Here is a 20,946-nt window from a genome sequence, read left to right as displayed (position 1 = left end):
GCACAGGGATATATACAGCAGAGCCCGCACAGGGATATATACAGCAGAGCCCGCACAGGGGTATATAGAGCACAGCCCGCACAGGGATATATACAGCACAGCCAGCACAGGGATATACAGGTCCTTCTCAAAAAATTAGCATATAGCGTTAAATTTCATTATTTACCATAATGTAATGATTACAATTAAACTTTCATATATTATAGATTCATTATCCACCAACTGAAATTTGTCAGGTCTTTTATTGTTTTAATACTGATGATTTTGGCATACAACTCCTGATAACCCAAAAAACCTGTCTCAATAAATTAGCATATCAAGAAAAGGTTCTCTAAACTACCTATTACCCTAATCTTCTGAATCAACTAATTAACTCTAAACACATGCAAAAGATACCTGAGGCTTTTAAAAACTCCCTGCCTGGTTCATTACTCAAAACCCCCATCATGGGTAAGACTAGCGACCTGACAGATGTCAAGAAGGCCATCATTGACACCCTCAAGCAAGAGGGTAAGACCCAGAAAGAAATTTCTCAACAAATAGGCTGTTCCCAGAGTGCTGTATCAAGGCACCTCAATGGTAAGTCTGTTGGAAGGAAACAATGTGGCAGAAAACGCTGTACAACGAGAAGAGGTGACCGGACCCTGAGGAAGATTGTAGAGAAGGACCGATTCCAGACCTTGGGGAACCTGAGGAAGCAGTGGACTGAGTCTGGTGTGGAAACATCCAGAGCCACCGTGCACAGGCGTGTGCAGGAAATGGGCTACAGGTGCCGCATTCCCCAGGTAAAGCCACTTTTGAACCATAAACAGCGGCAGAAGCGCCTGACCTGGGCTACAGAGAAGCAGCACTGGACTGTTGCTAAGTGGTCCCAAGTACTTTTTTCTGATGAAAGCAAATTTTGCATGTCATTCGGAAATCAAGGTGCCAGAGTCTGGAGGAAGACTGGGGAGAAGGAAATGCCAAAATGCCTGAAGTCCAGTGTCAAGTACCCACAGTCAGTGATGGTGTGGGGTGCCATGTCAGCTGCTGGTGTTGGTCCACTGTGTTTCATCAAGGGCAGGGTCAATGCAGCTAGCTATCAGGAGATTTTGGAGCACTTCATGCTTCCATCGGCTGAAATGCTTTATGGAGATGAAGATTTCATTTTTCAGCACGACCTGGCACCTGCTCACAGTGCCAAAACCACTGGTAAATGGTTTACTGACCATGGTATTACTGTGCTCAATTGGCCTGCCAACTCTCCTGACCTGAACCCCATAGAGAATCTGTGGGATATTGTGAAGAGAAAGTTGAGAGACGCAAGACCCAACACTCTGGATGAGCTTAAGGCCGCTATTGAAGCATCCTGGGCCTCCATAACATCTCAGCAGTGTCACAGGCTGATTGCCTCCATGCCACGCCGCATTGAAGCAGTCATTTCTGCCAAAGGATTCCCGACCAAGTATTGAGTGCATAACTGAACATTATTATTTGATGTTTTTTTTGTTTGTTATTAAAAAACACTTTTATTTGATTGGACGGGTGAAATATGCTAATTTATTGAGACAGGTTTTTTGGGTTTTCAGGAGTTGTATGCCAAAATCATCAGTATTAAAACAATAAAAGACCTGACAAATTTCAGTTGGTGGATAATGAATCTATAATATATGAAAGTTTAATTGTAATCATTACATTATGGTAAATAATGAAATTTAACACTATATGCAAATTTTTTGAGAAGGACCTGTATAGAGCACAGCCCGCACAGGAATATATACAGCAGAGCCCGCACAGGGGTATATAGAGCACAGCCCGCACAGGGATATATACAGCAGAGCCCGCACAGGGGTATATAGAGCACAGCCCGCACAGGGATATATACAGCAGAGCCCGCACAGGGATATATACAGCAGAGCCCGCACAGGGATATATACAGCAGAGCCCGCACAGGGATATATACAGCACAGCCCGCACAGGGATATATACAGCACAGCCCGCACAGGGGTATATAGAGCACAGCCCGCACAGGGGTATATAGAGCACAGCCCGCACAGGGGTATATAGAGCACAGCCGGCACAGAGATATATACAGCACAGCCCGCACAGAGATATATACAGCAGAGCCCGCACAGGGGTATATACAGCACAGCCCGCACAGGGGTATATACAGCACAGCCAGCACAGGGATATATACAGCACAGCCCACACAGTGGTATATACAGCAGAGCCCGCACAGGGATATATAGAGCACAGCCCGCACAGGGATATATACAGCACAGCCCGCACAGGGATATATACAGCAGAGCCCGCACAGGGGTATATAGAGCACAGCCCGCACAGGGATATATACAGAACAGCCCGCACAGGGATATATAGAGCACAGCCCGCACAGGGATATATACAGCAGAGCCCGCACAGGGGTATATAGAGCACAGCCCGCACAGGGATATATAGAGCACAGCCAGCACAGGGATATATAGAGCACAGCCCACACAGGGGTATATAGAGCACAGCCCGCACAGGGATATATACAGCAGAGCCCGCACAGGGGTATATAGAGCACAGCCCGCACAGGGATATATAGAGCACAGCCCACACAGGGGTATATAGAGCACAGCCCGCACAGGGATATATACAGCAGAGCCCGCACAGGGATATATACAGCAGAGCCCGCACAGGGATATATACAGCAGAGCCCGCACAGGGGTATATACAGCAGAGCCCGCACAGGGGTATATAGAGCACAGCCCGCACAGAGATATATACAGCACAGCCCGCAGAGATATATACAGCAGAGCCCGTACAGGGGTATATACAGCACAGCCCGCACAGGGGTATATACAGCACAGCCAGCACAGGGATATATACAGCACAGCCCACACAGTGGTATATACAGCAGAGCCCGCACAGGGATATATAGAGCACAGCCCGCACAGGGATATATACAGCACAGCCCGCACAGGGATATATACAGCAGAGCCCGCACAGGGATATATACAGCAGAGCCCGCACAGGGGTATATAGAGCACAGCCCACACAGGGATATATAGAGCACAGCCCGCACAGGGATATATACAGCAGAGCCCGCACAGGGGTATATAGAGCACAGCCCGCACAGGGATATATACAGCAGAGCCCGCACAGGGGTATATAGAGCACTGCCCGCACAGGGATATATAGAGCACAGCCCGCACAGGGGTATATAGAGCACAGCCCGCACAGGGATATATACAGCAGAGCCCGCACAGGGATATATACAGCAGAGCCCACACAGGGATATATACAGCAGAGCCCGCACAGGGCTATATACAGCAGAGCCCGCACATCTCATCTCCCCCCCCCCCCGATAATGGCCCCACAGTCCAGTTAAAAAGAAAAAAAAAAACCTCTCCTCACCTTTCCTTTTGCCCGCGCTGCTCCCGGCGGCTGCAGTCTGCCCAGTACACTGCAGGTGCGCGATGATATGACGTCATCGCGCACCCGCAGTGTACTGTCAGAGGCAGAGCGGGGAATGATGGGAGAGGGGGCGTCAGCAGACGCTCTCTCCTCCATCATTGCATTGAACTATACCGGTGTCATAGACGCCGGTATAGTTAAATGCGGCGGCGGCGGCACTGGCGGGGGGCGGGGGGAACAGTGCAGCAGCCCACTACTGGCACCGGCTCTTCTGGCATTTGCCAGAAGTGCCCGATGGCCAGTCCGGCCCTGCACTGACCTGCCAACCCGGGGCCCCTGACCTGCGGGGCCCGGTCGCAATGGCGACCGCTGCGACCGCGGTAGTTACGCCCCTGCCCAAGTCTTTTTCACATGTGCTGTGGCTTAGTTCTATTCCTCCCATTGTGTAGATGTAATTTTTGTTTTTCTTGCCCATATGTAAAATATTGCATTTTGCCCTGTTAAATACAATTCTATTAGTTGCTGCCCATTGTTCAAGCTTATCTAGATCCTTCTGAATCATTTCTCTGTCTTTTCTAGTGTTAGCTATCCCTCCTAGCTTTGAATCATCTGCAATTTGATTAGTTTCCCTTCTGTTCCCTTATCTACCTCACAGGTTGTGTGACATTTAACGTGGTCGCGCCGAAAAAGTGTCACTAATCTCACCCAACGGCCCCTGTGTGACATGACCAAGGGGCGCCGATGGGTTGGCATAACAACTAGGAGTCTGCAGGAGATGCCTGTGGCTGCCACTGACGATTTCCTATGAGCCCTAAGGCAGGCGCTCATTGAAGATGATCATTTTAGCTACACCTTGTAGGGCTGAAGCCCTGTTATGTGTAGCACAGGCGATTGGATGAACGCAGCTTCTAGTCTCCTAAGGAAACTATTGAAGCAAGTATAAAGTAGAAAAAAGTTTTTAAATATATTTAAAAAACTTAAGAAATATGAAAGTTCAAGTCACCTCTCTTTTGCCCCATTCAAAATAAAAAAAATACACATTTGGTATGGCCGATCTATCAAAATATAAAAAGAATTAATGCAATGGGTAAACGGCATAACGAGAAAAAAAATTGTATCTACTCCACAATGGTATCATTACAAATGTCAGCTCTAAGTGCAAAAAAATAAGCCCTCACCCAGCCCAAGATGCCGAAAAATGGAGACGTTACGGGTCTCGGAAAATTTCGCCTTTTTTTCCAAACTTTGGATTTTTTTTTCACCACTTAAATTAAAAAAAACTTTACATGTTTAGTATCTGCAAACCCGTAATGACCTGGAGAATCATAATGGCAGGTCAGTTTTAGCATGTAGTGAACATGGTAAAAAAAAACCCCCACAATTGTGGAATTGCACTGTTTTTGCAATTTCACTGCACTTTGATTTTTTTTCCCTGTTTACCAGTACAAGATATGGCAAAACCACTGGTGTCGTTCAAAAGTACAACCTGTCCAGCAAAATACAAGCCCTCACATGGCCATATTGATATAGAAATAAAAAGTTATGGCTCTGGGAAGTAAGGGAGAAAACGGGAAAGCAAAAATGGAAAATCTCAAGTTTGTGAAGGGCTTAAATGTTTTAAAATGTTGTAATAATAATACTCAGGGGTAGTGGGGGTGTCCTGACAAGCATAATGTGTGGTGGTAGGGCAGTTTGATGATAGGGCACAGTTTGTAGAGAGCTGCATAGTGGGCAGTATGAGAGCATAGTATGAATATGGAGTGTGGGCAGCATGATATGGGCACAGCATAGAGACAGGTTAACATAAAGAGATAATAAAGGGAAAGAGTGGAGAAGGGACAGCCATGGTTCATAAGGGTTTTGTGTGACACCACAAATCAATTTTCAAAATTTTCACCATATTTCTGTTTTTTTTTCATAAAAAACACAAGTTATATCGAAGAAATTTTACCACTAACATGAAGTACAATATGTCACGAAAAAGCAGTCTCAGAATCGCCAAGATCTGTTGAAGCGTTCCAGAGTTATAACTTCATACAGTGACAGTGGTTAGAATGGTAAAAATTGGCTTGGTCACTAAGCACAAAATTGGCTCTGTCACTAAGGGGTTAACCAAAACAGACCCCATTATAGACAATCTGTATTAGTTTCCATGACTATCATTTCGTTTCACATTTAAATATAGAATGAGAGAGATAAAAGACCGCAATTTGTCCTTGGTATTGTGTAAACAGTCCCAAACAATGTACTCCTTATTAAGATACACCTTTATATTACACTTTTTCTTAGGGTACCGTCACACAGTGGCATTTTTATCGCTACGACGGTACGATCCGTGACGTTCTAGCGATATCGTTACGATCTCGCAGTGTCTGACACGCTACTGCGATCAGGCACCCAGCTGAGAATCGTACGTCGTAGCACATCGTTTGAAACTTTCTTTCGTCGCTGGATCTCCCGCTGTCATCGCTGGATCGTTGTGTGTGACAGCGATCCAGCGATGCGTTCGCTTGTAACCAGGGTAAACATCGGGTAACTAAGCGCAGGGCCGCGCTTAGTAACCCGATGTTTACCGTGGTTACCAGCGTAAAAGTAAAAAAAAACAAACAGTACATACTCACCATCTGATGTCCGTCAGGTCCCTTGCCGTCTGCTTTCCGCTCTGACTGTCTGCCGGCCGGAAAGTGAGAGCAGATCACAGCGGTGACGTCGCCGCTGCGCTCTGCTCTCACTGTACGGCCAGATCTCAGTCAGAGCAGGAAGCAGACGGCAAGGGACCTGACGGACATCAGATGGTAAGTATGTACTGTTTTTTTTTTTTTACTTTTACGCTGGTAACCACGGTAAACATCGGGTTACTAAGCGCGGCCCTGCGCTTAGTAACCCGATGTTTACCCTGGTTACCTGGGGACTTCGGCATCGCTCCAGCGCCGTGATTGCAACGTGTGACCGCAGTCTACGACGCTGGAGCGATAATCATACGACGCTGCGGCGTCACGAATCGTGCCGTCGTAGCGATGTAAATGGTACTGTGTGACGGTACCCTTACTTGTGCTGCCATTTTTTGGTGAAAAAGGTAAGAAAATACTGGTGGAAGTAGTTGTCAGGGCTTGTTACCTGACCCACCTGGGGGCTGGATGTGCCAGGGATCCTGTTACCTTACTCTCTGATAGTGATGAGCGAATATACTCGTTACTCGAGATTTCCCGAGCATTCTCGGTTGTCCTCAGAGTATGTTTTAGTGCTCGGAGATTTCGTTTTCAGTGCCGCAGCTGAATGATTTACATCCAGCATAAGTACATGTGGGGGTTGCCTGGTTACTAGGGAATCCCCACATGCACTTATGCTGGCTAACAGATGCAAATCATTCAGGTGCGGCTATTAAAACTAAATCTCCGAGCACTAAAAAATACTCGTCGGACACCCGAGCGTGTTCGGGAAATCTCGAGTACCGCGTATACTCGCTCATGACTACTCTCTGACCCATTCCTTTTCAGGGGGGGAACACCATTGGCCTCATATGCCTAAGGTACCAAAATACCTTGCCCCGGTCCTGCTGACTAGAATGGGCTCAAATACTCTGAATGTGGTGCAAAGGGGCAGCACACGAACCAACTATATGCCGCTCTGAACGAGCCCTAATGGAGAGGGTGTTGAGCCTCATTCAGTAAATCTCTCTCAGGGCCTGCTCACGCCAGTGTATACATTGGCCAAGTGCTATCCTATTTTTCTCGCAAATTGGATGGCATGCATCCATTCCAGTGTATGGGTGCATGGAAATCATGGGATTGCACTCGAATGAAATCCAAGTGTTGTCTTTTTTCCTCGAACTCACAGAATAGAGAAAATGGAGAAATTCTGTTCTCCATTTTCTCCTCAAAGTGCTATGATTCTCTCATCCGACAGAATGGGATCACACTAAGCTGATACTGTGATCAAACTCAGATCAGAGTTTGGTTGGAGTGTCATTAAATAATCGATTTGAGTCTGTCGCAGGAGAGAATACACGCTTGTGCGACCTAGCCTCAATGTTCGTAGGAATGACTCTTGAAATATCAGCAGTGTGCTAAATTCAAGTCTTGTATAAAAATAATTGCACATCCCCATGTTATCTTAACATCTGCTTCTATTTTTGGAGCTGGCAGTCAAAAGGTCAGAAATTTCCTTATTAGTTAAGATGGGTGGCCCTTGCGTTATTCCCAAGCACCAGTGAGGGAGGATCTCATGTGGCACATTTTGTTGTAACTTGTGGAATGCAAAAGCGTAACCCTTTCATTGCACACCGCTACTTGTACAGTGTCATTGTGGACATTTTGGAAACTTTTAAAGCCAGATTAGGTTTTCACATGTTTCCTATGTTTCAAGCATAATTGCAAAAAGACACTGGATACCTGATGATCTAATGTAATGTTTGTAAAATGAAAATATACTTGTAATCATTAGGATATGCTTTTTACATTGTCATGTTTTAGATTATTTTACACCTTGTTAAGCACCATCATTGAACGAAAAAAAAAAAATCAGCCCAGTGTACTTTTTTTTTTCTTTAATTTGTATTGAAAAGTGCGGTTGACTACTTTTTGTCAATACAAATGAAGCTTCAGAATTGTAACATAGCCCCAACAAAGTATTTCTAAAGTGTGCCTTTTGGCATGGCGTTGTCTTCGGAAGTCTATGGACAGCTCTTCCAATACATGGGGAGGCATTTTCCAACATGTACACTGCAAATGTGATGTGATTTCAGACCGAATAGAGTGGAAAGAATTGGCAATTTCCCTGTTTTATAACATTCCCTCTTTGTGGGCAAATTGAGTAAAACCTTACTAAATTGTGAGCTTGGGCCTCTATTAATACTTCTTATTTTTTCAGCACTTCCCACAAAAGCTTGATTGGATTAAGATCTGGGGAATTTAGAAATCAAGCCACCACCTTTGTAATGTTCCTCAAGCCATTTCAGAGCAAATTTGGATCACAGGCCCTGAACTGTTTACCAAAACTGCCTTACCAGATTGGTGGCCAATAACACCTTTCTGTGCTAGCTGGTTGTTATGGCTGAACAGTATGTCCTGCGTCTGCTTGTGTGAGTAAATTGACAAGTAGGTGCTACAATCTCTGTTGTCAAAGAGCTGTGTTCATTCATTGCTCAGTATCAGACTGTGTATGGCTAAATCCCGTTGACAAGAGGAATTGTAACATGCTGTTGTCAATAAGCATATGGCTAAAAGCAAAGTAAATGTATACTTTAAGAATATATGGATTTAAAGGGCTTGTCTCATCTTCTATATAAACCCTAAGGCTAGGTATTTTTTGACATCTGAGAAATGTTTTGTTAATCACACTATGATTAAACTCTAATCAGAGTATGATCAGAGTGTGAGAATACTGAGCTCCGATTCTCTTCGATAAGAAGAGGATGGAGAATAAAATGTCTCCATTGTGTCAGTATGTGGAAATTGGACTTCACTCAATTGTCATCTAAGTGCAGTCAGATGGCTTCCTTCCACTCATTGCCTTGCGTGACCAAGTGCGATCCAAATATCGCTTCAAACTCTGTCCATGGAAAGAAATCGGACATATGCACAACCCCATAGCATAATATTGGTCCAAGTGTGATCCGATGTTTAGCCGGATCGCACTCGGACCCATAATACCGTTGTCAGCACGAGCCCTAAGATTAAACAGGAGTATGGTGTTTCAGTCGTATACCTTCTACTAGCCAACGGGCATTATGTATTCTTGTGCTACTTAGCAAAAACAGTAAATCCTGTAGGAAAGACTCTGTTTAGCCAATTCTCAATGCTAGCTGGAGCACTGCTGGTGTGCTGGTATGGCAGAGATGTTTATGAACAGTGCAGCAAGTCCTTGAGGAGTCGCTGAGTAATGGAGAGGTTAATAGTGTTCGGACTATCTGCAGCACTGTTTCCTTTTATTTATCTTAGCAGAGACAGAAGGGTATGAAGCAGTCTATAGAGACGCTGGATATTGTCAAGCACACACTCTTTGCTTTTCGGGGTGGACTTTAAAAACTGGGGCCTATTTGATCTTTTATTTTTTGGGGGGAAAACAGGGACAAAGTCTACTTTGCTCAGTTGTCATTTTAAAAACCGATATTGCACTCCTTGATATGGATACAAGTTGGAAATCCTCAGAAAGTGGTAGACCCCTACAGGGTAAGTGTGCAATGCTATGTACAGTCAGATATGTGATGACGTGTGTTGGACGGGTTAGAAGAAATAGCAGGGACACATGCCTGCTAGTGTGGTACAGCTAAACCTGACTTGTGGCTTACTGTCTGAAGGGAACCACACTGTACGTTTTGCAATATGAAAGTGAAGGATGTTAAAGAACCCGTCTATATAACCTGGGAATACATATAGATGTGATAGAAAGGGGTACGTCCGTCAACCCCCCTTTTTGTAGCATGCTTAGTCACAAAGCCATATAACAGCTAAATGCCATGGTTTGGGCAATTGTATCCAGTGATCAAAATGTCATTTCTGCACAAATCATTCAAATGGCATGTACCTAACTTTTCAGCAACATGTAGTTCCTCTTTCACTGCCTGCAAGCTCTGGAAATGCTTTGAGTCTGCAAAAAGTGTCTAGGGTAGGAGACAGTGGTGTAGGGTGCAGGGGCAGTTTGTTCTTCTCTGTATTGAGACTGCAGGTGTAGTAAGTAGGGGCAGAGGTGTGGAGACAACTGATGGCTCAGAGCTTGGAGAATAGTAGCACAGCAGAGTTTAGCACTGCCATCATACCAGGAGCATTCACACGTACATGGGATTGATAAAAACTGTGCATTCATGAGCGATAAGAGTGACTATGCTTTCACTTTCCCCTTTCCTGTGTTTGTGAAAAAGTATACAGATATTGTCTATCCCATTGTATATAAAAAATACCAGTACATCACTGTTGTGTCTGCCAGGATTCATGGTGGCTCTCAGTCAGTGGTGAGGAGCTAGACCCCATAATATACAGCAGACTACTGCATGTGTTTCCATCATTTGAGGGCTTGTTTTTTGTGTGGATAACTTAAGTTTTCATTCATACCATTTTGAGGTACACAGTACATGACATTTTCACTTTACTGTTTTAAAGGGAAGTGTGTTGATTAAAAAAACCCAAAACCTCAATTCTGATGTTTTTATATTTTTTGTCACCGTTGCATTTACCAATAGTGTTAATTCATATATTTTGATATATCCAACTTTCGCAAATGTGGAGATACCAATTTGTTGTTTTTTTTTTATGATGACGCTTAGTTTGAGTGTCCCAGCATGTACTGGGATTCTCAAAAGGAGCGTCCTAAAAAAAAAACCTAGGGAAAAAAAAAGAAAAGCAGTTAGACTGTGAAGTTAGGGAAGAATAGGGATTTTTTTAATTCAAGTACGGTATATTAGAAAATAGTTTAGATTATGGCGCTAATAGGTATTTAGGAGGAAAATTACTTTGGACTTCAGACTAACCCTTCAACACTTTGCAGATCCACACAGTTATTTTCAGCAGAGAGTGGATGAGATGTGATGAAATGCCACACACAACTCTGCTACTATAAGCCACAATGGATTTTCTGCCTAGAAAGTCCATATTGTACCCATGCCATGTGAACATATGCTAATATGTGGCAAGACCTTGAAGGCTTATGGTAAAAAAAAAACACTGCAGTTTGCTTTAACGGGATAAAAAGATAAAACGTATTGTGTAAATACATCTTTATAGGGAAATATTTCCATCATAGAGGCATGGTTTAAAATCGACAAAAATGATGCAGCGTTTTCCCAAGTTTTGCCTACTTTATATAAGCTATCAGTAGATTTAGAAACCAGTACGTGAGGTCTACAATGCACCCGGCTGTCTGCTGGCTCAGCAATAATCAATGGCACATTTGTTATCTTCACTAGGAAGACTTCCTGGACTCCCTTCCTCACAGTTCATGTGGCTGCGCAAGTATTGGCGAAGAAGTCTTCCAAACCTTAACAGCCTCTTATTGAACAGTCTGACGCACACAGAAGCTCCTGAACAAAACAATGTCTTCATAGAGAAAGTTGAGACGGGTATGTAATGATTCAGACATCTGACCTGTAATGCTTGTGTATGCATACCTCACAGCTTTAAAAAATAAGAAAGCACATACAGAGACTATTGTTATATGCCCCCAAAATACATTGCCCCGCACAATGTTATCCCACAGACTCTCCCAAACAACAGGGTGGGCCATTTATATGGATACACCTAAATAAAATGGGAATGGTTGGGGATATCAACTTCCTGTTTGTGGCACATTAGTATATGGGAGGGAAAAAACTTTTCAAGATGGGCGGTAACCATGGCAGCCATTTTGAAGTTGGCCATTTTGGATCCAACTTTATTTTTTCCAATGGGAAGAGGGTCATGTGACATCAAACTTATTGATCACGTAACTTTATTCTTTCATGAGTCATTTACAAGTTTATGACCACTTATAAAATGTGTTCAAAGTGCTGCCCATTGTGTTGGATTGTCAATGCAACCCTCTTCTCCCACTCTTGACACACTGATAGCCACACCGCAGAAGAAATGTTAGCACAGGCTTCCAGTATCTGTTGTTTCAGATGCTGCACATCTCATATCTTCACAGCATAGACAATTGCCTTCAGATGACCCCAGCATCTGAAACAATGGATACTAGAAGCCTGTGCTAGCATTTCTTCTGTGGTGTTGCTATCAGTGTGTCAAGAGTGGGAGAAGAGGGTTGCATTGACAATCCAGCACAATGGGTAGCACTTTGAACACATTTTAAATGTGGTCATAAGCTTGTAAATAACTCATGAACGAATAAAGTTATGTTATAACCAAGCACACCATTGTTTTTCTTGTGAAATTCTCAATAAGTTTGATGTCACATGACCCTCTTCCCATTTGAAAAAATAACTACTACTAACGGCTAATTCTAATAGTCACTACTCCCTGCTGATTCCTCTGGATCTCTCTACAGCATTCGACACTGTGCATCACCAGCTTTCTCTGTTGCTTCTCCTACATCTCTGACCACTCCTTCACTGTATCTTTCACTGGTTCCTCTTCCGCTTAATGTTGTTGTTCCTCAGGGCTCAGTCTTAGGCCCTCTTCTCTCTATTCACCACCCTTATTGGACAAACCATCTGTAGATTTGGTTTTCTCTATATTGATGACGCCCAATTATACACCTTTTCTCCTAACCTCACCCCCACCTTGATACAAAATACCAGTGATTGTCAGTCAGCTGTCTCCAACATCATGTCCTCCCTCTATCTGAAACTGAATCTATCAGAAACTGAACTCCTTGTGTTTCCTCCATCCACTAACCTTCACAATATTGCCTTTCAGTGTGTGATCTGTTTGTCTGCTGCACTACATCAAACTTTCCCTTAGGCTGGTGTCACACTTGCGTGTGCAGTGCCAGAAACTCGCACGAGTCTCTCGCATCAATACCCAGCACTGCCGCCGGCACTCTGGAACGGAGCGTTCAGCTTCATAGAAATACATGCAGCCGCATGCACCGGTCCCAAGTGTCGGCGGCAGTGCCGGGTATTGACACGATTTTCTCGCATTTCACTCGCAAGTGTGACCCCGGCCTTAAAGTGGTTATGCCAAGATTGGAAGTTATCCCCAGGATAGGGAATAATTTCCTTATCCCCTATTTCATGGATGAGCGTTCGCATCCAGTCTTGGTGCATACATAAAATACCGTAAGCAATTTAAAAAAAAAGAAAACAAAATAATTCCACTCTAATTTTTAGACCAAAATGCCACCAGAATGGCAGAAGACTGCCTGCCAGGTGTTGGACACCACTGATTTGATATTTATGAGGTCTTTGATATGTTTTTCTCAGACAACTCCTTTTAATGTACATTACAGTAAATGTTTGTCTTTTACATGGAGGAGGCTGGGAGTAGGACAGTTGGGTTAGCTCTCTGTATTCTCACATCAGAACAAGATTGCTTTGTCTGAGACTACATGCTCCATTACTGCCATCATGATTACTAAGCTTTATACTGCAAGGAAAAAAAGGCCGTGAAGTCTTTACTACAGTACCTGTCGTGCAATATACACAATGCTCTCCAAAAATACGCCACACACAAAGGTTCTCAACAAAAAATGGATCAATTTAAAATCGGTTAATCAAACTTTAAAAAACGATTGCTTATCTATAGGATAGGCCATCAATAACACATCAGTGGGGATCCGTCTAATGGACACCTATTGTATATAGTGTTTCTAGTATCACAGCACTGACGTGAATTAAACAGTGGTGTAATACCTTCAGGAACTGATCAGAAAGGTTTGGCGCAGACTTGTAACCCATCTGAAAAATCACACAATGAATGTAAAAAAGAATGTAGGGTGATGCCGCAGCACATTGACAAAACATGCAGGAATGCCATAGAACAGAGAGAAAACGCGCAATGATGCCGCAGCACAGGGACAATGCGCGCAGGGATGCAACAGCACAGGGACAATGCGCGCAGGGATGCAACAGCACAGGGACAATGCGCGCAGGGATGCCACAGCCCAGGGACAATGCGCCGGAGAATACAAGCATGTGAAAACACCGTGTGCACAGTCACTCTGTGGTGCATAGACTAGGTTCCTAAACCGTTTATATAGTCAAAAGAAAGTCTAGCACTCAACTTCAGTGAACGTTAAATGACGTTTTATTTTGTAGCACTCGAAACGTTTCAGTCCTATCATGGACTTTCATCAGTCACGTGCCAGTGTAGGCCTGTGGGGCCAGGCAACAACAAGGTGATGGAAGCAATCCGCCAAGATGTGGAGGATGAACCCTATGTAGCACTAGTAGAGAACGTGATATACGCTTAGTAATGGTGTCAAAAAGCCAAAGATGATAGTATCTCAGGTGGGCTGTAGTACCTAATAAGCAGAAGTAATGCCGATGGAAGGGAGAAGAGTGCTTCCTTCAGACGCGGTATCCGTCAAAGAATGTAGGGTGATGCCGCAGCACATTGACAAAACATGCAGGAATGCCATAGAACAGAGAGAAAACGCGCAATGATGCCGCAGCACAGGGACAATGCGCGCAGGGATGCAACAGCACAGGGACAATGCGCGCAGGGATGCAACAGCACAGGGACAATGCGCGCAGGGATGCCACAGCCCAGGGACAATGCGCCGGAGAATACAAGCAGGGATGCCACAGCCAAGGGACAATGCGCGCAGGGATGCCACAGCCCAGGGACAATGCGCGCAGGGATGCCACAGCCCATGGATAATGCGCGCAGGGATGCCACAGCCCAGGGACAATGCGCGCAGGGATGCCACAGCCCATGGATAATGCGCACAAGGATGCCACAGCCCATGGATAATGCGCGCAGGGATGCCACAGCCCAGGGACAATGCGCGCAGGGATGCCACAGCCCATGGATAATGCGCACAAGGATGCCACAGCCCATGGATAATGCGCGCAGGGATGCCACAGCCCAGGGACAATGCGCGCAGGGATGCCACAGCCCATGGATAATGTGCACAAGGATGCCACAGCCCATGGATAATGCGCGCAGGGATGCCACAGCCCAGTGACAATGCGCGCAGGGATGCCACAGCCCATGGATAATGCGCACAAGGATGCCACAGCCCATGGATAATGCGCGCAGGGATGCCACAGCCCAGGGACAATGCGCGCAGGGATGCCACAGCCCATGGATAATGTGCGCAAGGATGCCACAGCCCATGGATAATGCGCGCAGGGATGCCACAGCCCAGTGACAATGCGCACAGGGATGCCACAGCCCATGGATAATGCGCACAAGGATGCCACAGCCCATGGATAATGCGCACAAGGATGCCACAGCCCATGGATAATGCGCGCAGGGATGCCACAGCCCAGTGACAATGCGCGCAGGGATGCCACAGCCCATGGATAATGCGCACAAGGATGCCACAGCCCATGGATAATGCGCGCAGGGATGCCACAGCCCAGTGACAATGCGCGCAGGGATGCCACAGCCCAGGGACAATGCGCGCAGGGATGCCACAGCCCAGGGACAATGCGCGCAGGGATGCCACAGCCCAGGGACAATGCGCGCAGGGATGCCACAGCCCAGGGACAATGCGCGCAGGGATGCCACAGCCCAGGGACAATGCGCGCAGGAGGGGCTGGGGTACGTATGTATGGTTGTGGCAGATGAGGGGCTGGGATTTGGGGTACGTATGTATGGTTGTGGTAGATATTAAGAGGAGCTGGGCTTTGGGGTGCACCACTTGGGAGACATACAGTAAGAGGGGACTATGACTCCATGATTTCAGTAGGACGCTGAGCTTTGGGTAGTCGGCCATACTGTTTACTGTCCGGGTAGAGGTTGACCAGAGGTACACGCTGCATGAATATGGCTGGTACTTTCACCACAGCTCTGCCCTCCGTGCCTTCACACAACACTGTGCCTGTAGAACACGCGGAATGTCACACGAAGAGACTCAATAGCGGAGGAGGCCGCGCTCAGTGCTGCAGTCACTAGTCACGTGGCGCTCCTTCCTAGCTTGAGCTTCACCCCACTGACTGCACTGACCCAGACAAGCGTGTCAAGCCTCTGTCCCGAAGAGCAGGTGTGATTGGTTGGGCGGAGTCAGCTTGGGTGTTGGTGCTGATTGGCCGGCGGATAGGTGGCTGTGGTAGCCATGGGTGACAGGCTGGGTTCTCTGACAGAACAGCAGGAAGCGCTGTGGAGATGTGCGCTGCCAGGGGGACGGAGCTCGGTGGTAAGGGAGAGGCGGCTGGTGATGTGAATGAGTGGCAGCTTTGTTAGTCTTTAGCTGTTATTTTTCCTGCAAGTGTTTCCTGTCAGGATTTGGGCCAGGTATATAGTGTCAGTCACTTCTGTATACGGACACAGAGTCCTGCATCTACTAATGCTGCCCAACAGACACCACCAAGAATGGTTATTGTGATTGTATTGATGGTGTGTGCCACCTGTGCTGTGCCGTGCCGTGCCACCTGTGCTGTTCTGTGCCATGTCACCTGTGCTGTGCCACCTGTGCTGTTCTGCGCCATGATGCCTGTGCCGTGCCACCTGTGCTGTGCCGCCTGTGCTGTTCTGCGCCATGATGTCTGTGCTGTGCCATGATGCCTGTGCCATGTCACCTGTGCTGTTCTGTGCCATGACGCCTGTGCTGTGCCACCTGTGCTGTGCGCCACCTGTGCTGTTCGGTGCCATGACGCCTGTGCTGTGCGCCACCTGTGCTGTTCTGTGCCATGACGCCTGTGCTGTGCGCCACCTGTGCTGTTCTGTGCCATGACGCCTGTGCTGTGCCACCTGTGCTGTGCGCCACCTGTGCTGTTCTGTGCCATGACCCCTGTGCTGTTCTGTGCCATGACGCCTGTGCTGTGTGACACCTGTGCTGTGCCATGGTGTCAGTACCCATAAATACTAAATTTCTACTTATCGGGGGGTCCTAGGAATGGAGCATTTCCTTGTGATGCCTCCAATCGTGTGACAAGCCCACTTCATCCACTCCTCAGACCAGTAATAATGCTAAGAGTGCCATTGAGGTCCTCATCAGATGGAATTGGTGGAGCGGGAACATCACTTCATGGTCCAGGCCGCTATTACTAGGTTACCCATGTCCAATGTCTTCTAGTTGGGTTCTCCTCCACCCCTCCCACAAAAAAAAGAGGAGAAAGCACTCATCATTCCCAGACACGTACTGAGTGATCCCAGGTGCAGCGACACTCAGCCAAGTCTCAGGTATTTATGCTAGGACACACCACAGTTGTAGAATGTTCAGTATCCACAAAAAAAAGTAAAACAAAACATAAAACCTTTAATTATGACATGGTTAAAAACTTGCAAAAAAGTGAAAGCCCATTTTAAACTCTGTATAAGGCCTTTTTCACACTTCCGTCGGTCAGGGTGCGTAATAATACAGTGAAGCGACGTATCTACGGATGTGTTGAAAATAGTGGAAAACGAAATCGAGAGAGAGAATTTTTTCTGACTAGAAAATCCGGGCATGCTCAGAACACAAAAACGTGATACGTCGCTGGATTCCTGCTTTTCACAGTCAGCGACGCATCCTGCGCCCATAATCTTCCATTTAAGGCCTCTTTCACACTTCCGTCGGCAGTGTCCCATCCTAATGCGTCGCCGAGACGTAGCAACCTACATTTAGAAAATAGTGTTAAAACGTACGCAACGTTTCCAGTATTTAGGCGGATGCGCTGTCTGAATTTTTATAGTGTAGAAGGAGGATTTCGGGGACGAGAGAGATTTTTTTTCCCCGGCTTGGAAAATGCTTCCAGGCATGCTCAAATGTAAAAACTGGATCCGTCACTGGATTCCTGCGTTTCACAGTGACCGCAGGATCCTGCGTCCATAGGCTCCCATTCTGTGGAACGACGTATGATGCAGTAGGCGTCCTGGCACGTTTTTCCACTGCAGATAAAAAACTTTTCTTTGAACGCTTTTTCCAAACGACGGGCCGTTTAAATTCTGCAGGATCCAGTGTACGACGGACGGAACATGTGGCCATACGTCGTGATGCGTCGCTTATACAAGTCTATGAGGAAATGCAGGATCCTGCTAATTATTTTTCAGGATCCTGTTTTCTCAAAACTCGACTGATTGTGACGGGAGATGAAAGACGGAAGTGTGAGAGAGGCCTAACGTTCAGGATCATATACAGATCGTTACTGACAAGTGGTCCTCCTAGCTCTCATGTAGCCCCTTTTAATGCAGCGAGCACTGTATCCTCTAGCTGTAAATCTGCATGTCAGGTCCACAGTTTGATCCTCAAATCGGTTGTCATCCGAGCAAATTCTTTTAACTCGTAAAAATTGCCCAATAAAAATACCTCTGATGGTAGATCTGGGATGAGAAGAATCTGCTTGAAGTAGAGAATTTGTTGCCATAGGCTTTCTAAATACGTCAGTGTTCAAACGACCATCTGGAGACACTGATACTGAGGTCCAAAAAATCCAGGCCTCTGCCAGAACGAACGGTAAGTTTTATATTATGTTGTTATCATTCAATATATTCATGAAGTTATTCAGACCATCCAAAATGCCGTCCCAAAAAAACCAGAATATCATCAATATCCTCATCCGGTTGTGAACTAGGTTCACATCCTGGATGAGGTCTCCCTGAAAGATGGTCCATCTGGTCCAGAGAGGTAGATTGTGTGTCTTCAGTATAGAGGTGAGACTGCAAGCCGTGAGATTCTATCAGCTGTCCCAGTCCGAAGGTGTAAATGGAGAAGAGCAGGGGCCCTAGGATTGAACCTTGCTTGCGGGACTCCGACGGATAGGGGTCGAGGTGAGGAGGTGGTGTGTGAGTAGGAGACACTGAATGCCCGATCCTTTAGGTATGATACGATCCAGGGTAGGGCCAAGTCTGTGATGCTAAGAGATGAGAGGGTCTGTAGTAATAGGGAGTGGTCCACTGTGTCAAAGGCAGAGGACAGGTCCAGTAGAAGGAGGACAGATTAGTGTCGCTTGGCTTTGGCAATCAGCAGGTCATTGGTGACTTTAGTTAGGGCAGTTTCAGTAGAGTGATGCGGCCAAAAGCCAGATTGTAAGCGGTCGAAGAAGGAGCAGGAAGAGAGGTGGGAGAACAGTTCGAAGTGGACATGTTGTTCCAGTAGTTTTGAAGCAAAGGGGAGAAGTGATATTGGACGATAGCTAAATACAGAGGATGGGTCAAGAGGACTTTTTGAGGATAGGTGTGATTGAGGCATGTTTGAAGCATGAGGGGAAAGCACCAGTTGTTGTTGATAGGTTGAAGAGATGGGTTAGAGTTTGGATGAAAACTGTGGTGATGTTTGGGATGAAGTGGGATGGGATTGGGTCAAGTGCACAGGTGGTGAGATGTGATCTTGAGAGTAGGGTGGAAAGTTGGTCTTCTATAATGGTGGAGAATCTGGTTTTGGAGGAGGAGGGCTGAGTAGTTAAGAATAGGGGTTGTGGGGGTTGTAGGCCAAAGCTTTCTCTGATGTTATCTATCTTCTGTTTGAAGAATGAAGCAAAGTCTTTAGCTGACATGAGTGGAGAGGGAGGAGGTGCTGGGGGACGGAGGAGAGAATTGAAGGTGTTGAATAGCTGTTTAGGGTTGTGAGACAGTGAGGATATGAGAGATGAGAAGTAGGTTTGTTTTGTTGCAGCAAGTGTGGTCTTGAAATTAGTGAGGGATTGTTTGAATGCGGTGAAGTCCTCGTTGGAGTGTGATCTTTTCCATCTCCGCTCAGCAATCCTGGAAGCCCTCCTCAGTTCTTTGGTCAGGCTGGTGTGCCAGGGTTGTCTGTTCATTTTGGGAGCTTTTGTATGTGCGAGAGGGGCGACCGATTCAAGAGCTGCAGCTATTGTGGTGTTATACAAAGCCGCAGCGGCGTCCACATTGTGTATGGAACTTATGTCTGCAAGAGGGAGAAGAGATTCAGAGAGTGAGTGTAGATCTAGGTGTTTGAAATTTCTGCGAGGTGTGCAAGTTTGTGGGGTGGGGATTGTGGACCTGGAGAGGAGAGGGAAGAGAATGTAAGCAGGTTGTGGTCAGAAAGAGGTAGAGGTGAGTTATAGAGGTTAGATATGGAGCAGAGGCGGGTGAAGATGAGGTCCAGCGTGTGGCCATCTTTGTGAGTGGCTGCAAAAGACCATTGAGCGAGGCCAAAGGAGGAAGTGAGAGATAGAAGTTAAGTGGCAGCTGAGAGGGAAGTGTCAATGAGGATGTTGAAGTCACCCATGATGATAGTGGGGATGTCAATGGACAGGAAATTAAGTAGCCAGGTGGTAAAGTGATCAAAGAAGGTGGTTGCTGGCTCTGAAGGGCGATAAATGACACAGTTGGAGGTTGGTGGGGGAGTAGATGCGCACAGAGTGCACCTCAAAGGAAGGGAGGGTAACAGATTGTGGCTGTGGGATTGGGGTGAAGGAGCAGTTATCTGACAGGAGAAAACCAACTCCTCTGCCATTGAGACCCGTAGAAGCGCTGGATTAGCGCGAAACGGTTGCCGTCGTCTTGCCTTCCCCTGCTCACTTCCTTTTCTCACCCCCGATGCCGTGAAGATTTGTTCATGCACCTGTTTCTTCAATAAAAAGGACCGTCATTGCACCTCATTGGTGAGTGCTATTGCATCTTTTCTCAGAATTGCACTCCTCTGCCATGCTTGTTGCTGGGGTGGGGTGTGTGTGTGAAAGGTGGAATCCACCATATGAAAGTGCAGCAGGGGAGGCTGTGTCAGGGGGTGAGCCAGGTTTCGGTGAAAGCGAGGAAGGAAAGTTTGTGATTAATGAAAAGTTCATGGATGTAGGAAAGTTTGTTGCAGACAGAGCGAGCGTTCCATAGAGCTCCTGTTAGTGGGACTGGGGAAGCAGTGGCTGGGCGAATGGGTATAAGGTTAGAGAGTTTACGTAAATTTGTGATAGAGCGTGGATGGGAGTTAGAAATGACTGTGGGGATATGGTGAGGAGGACCAGGATTTGGAGAGGTATCACCAGGAGTGAGAAGGAGCAGACAAAGTGTTAGCAGGTGGGAGCAGGAGAGGGTATGAGGTGGCTGTCTGTGTTTGTTTGGAGGCAGAGGATTGTATATTGAGGAGCAGTTCAGA

General features: G+C 46.3%; 1 protein-coding gene across 3 annotated transcripts in view; it reads left to right on the top strand.

Moving 5' to 3' along the window:
* The window catches only part of INPP5B (inositol polyphosphate-5-phosphatase B), a 219,723-nt gene that overhangs the window by 82,389 nt on the left and 116,388 nt on the right, over positions 1–20,946 (top strand). The window contains exons 1-2 of one of the 3 annotated variants that reach the window (XM_077295947.1): positions 9,405–9,548; positions 11,279–11,431. In XM_077295947.1, coding sequence (XP_077152062.1) covers positions 9,503–9,548; positions 11,279–11,431 — 199 coding nt within the window. In that variant the 5' untranslated portion in view covers positions 9,405–9,502. Of the gene's footprint in view, positions 1–9,404; positions 9,549–11,278; positions 11,432–16,003; positions 16,111–20,946 lie in introns of those variants that run through there. The other 2 variants (XM_077295945.1, XM_077295948.1) reach the window with 2 other exon arrangements.

This window comes from Ranitomeya variabilis, chromosome 3 (genome assembly GCF_051348905.1).
Source record: "Ranitomeya variabilis isolate aRanVar5 chromosome 3, aRanVar5.hap1, whole genome shotgun sequence".
Lineage (NCBI taxonomy): Eukaryota > Metazoa > Chordata > Amphibia > Anura > Dendrobatidae > Ranitomeya > Ranitomeya variabilis.
Note: the sequence above shows the minus strand (reverse complement) of the source record. Positions and strands in the feature narration are given on the sequence as shown.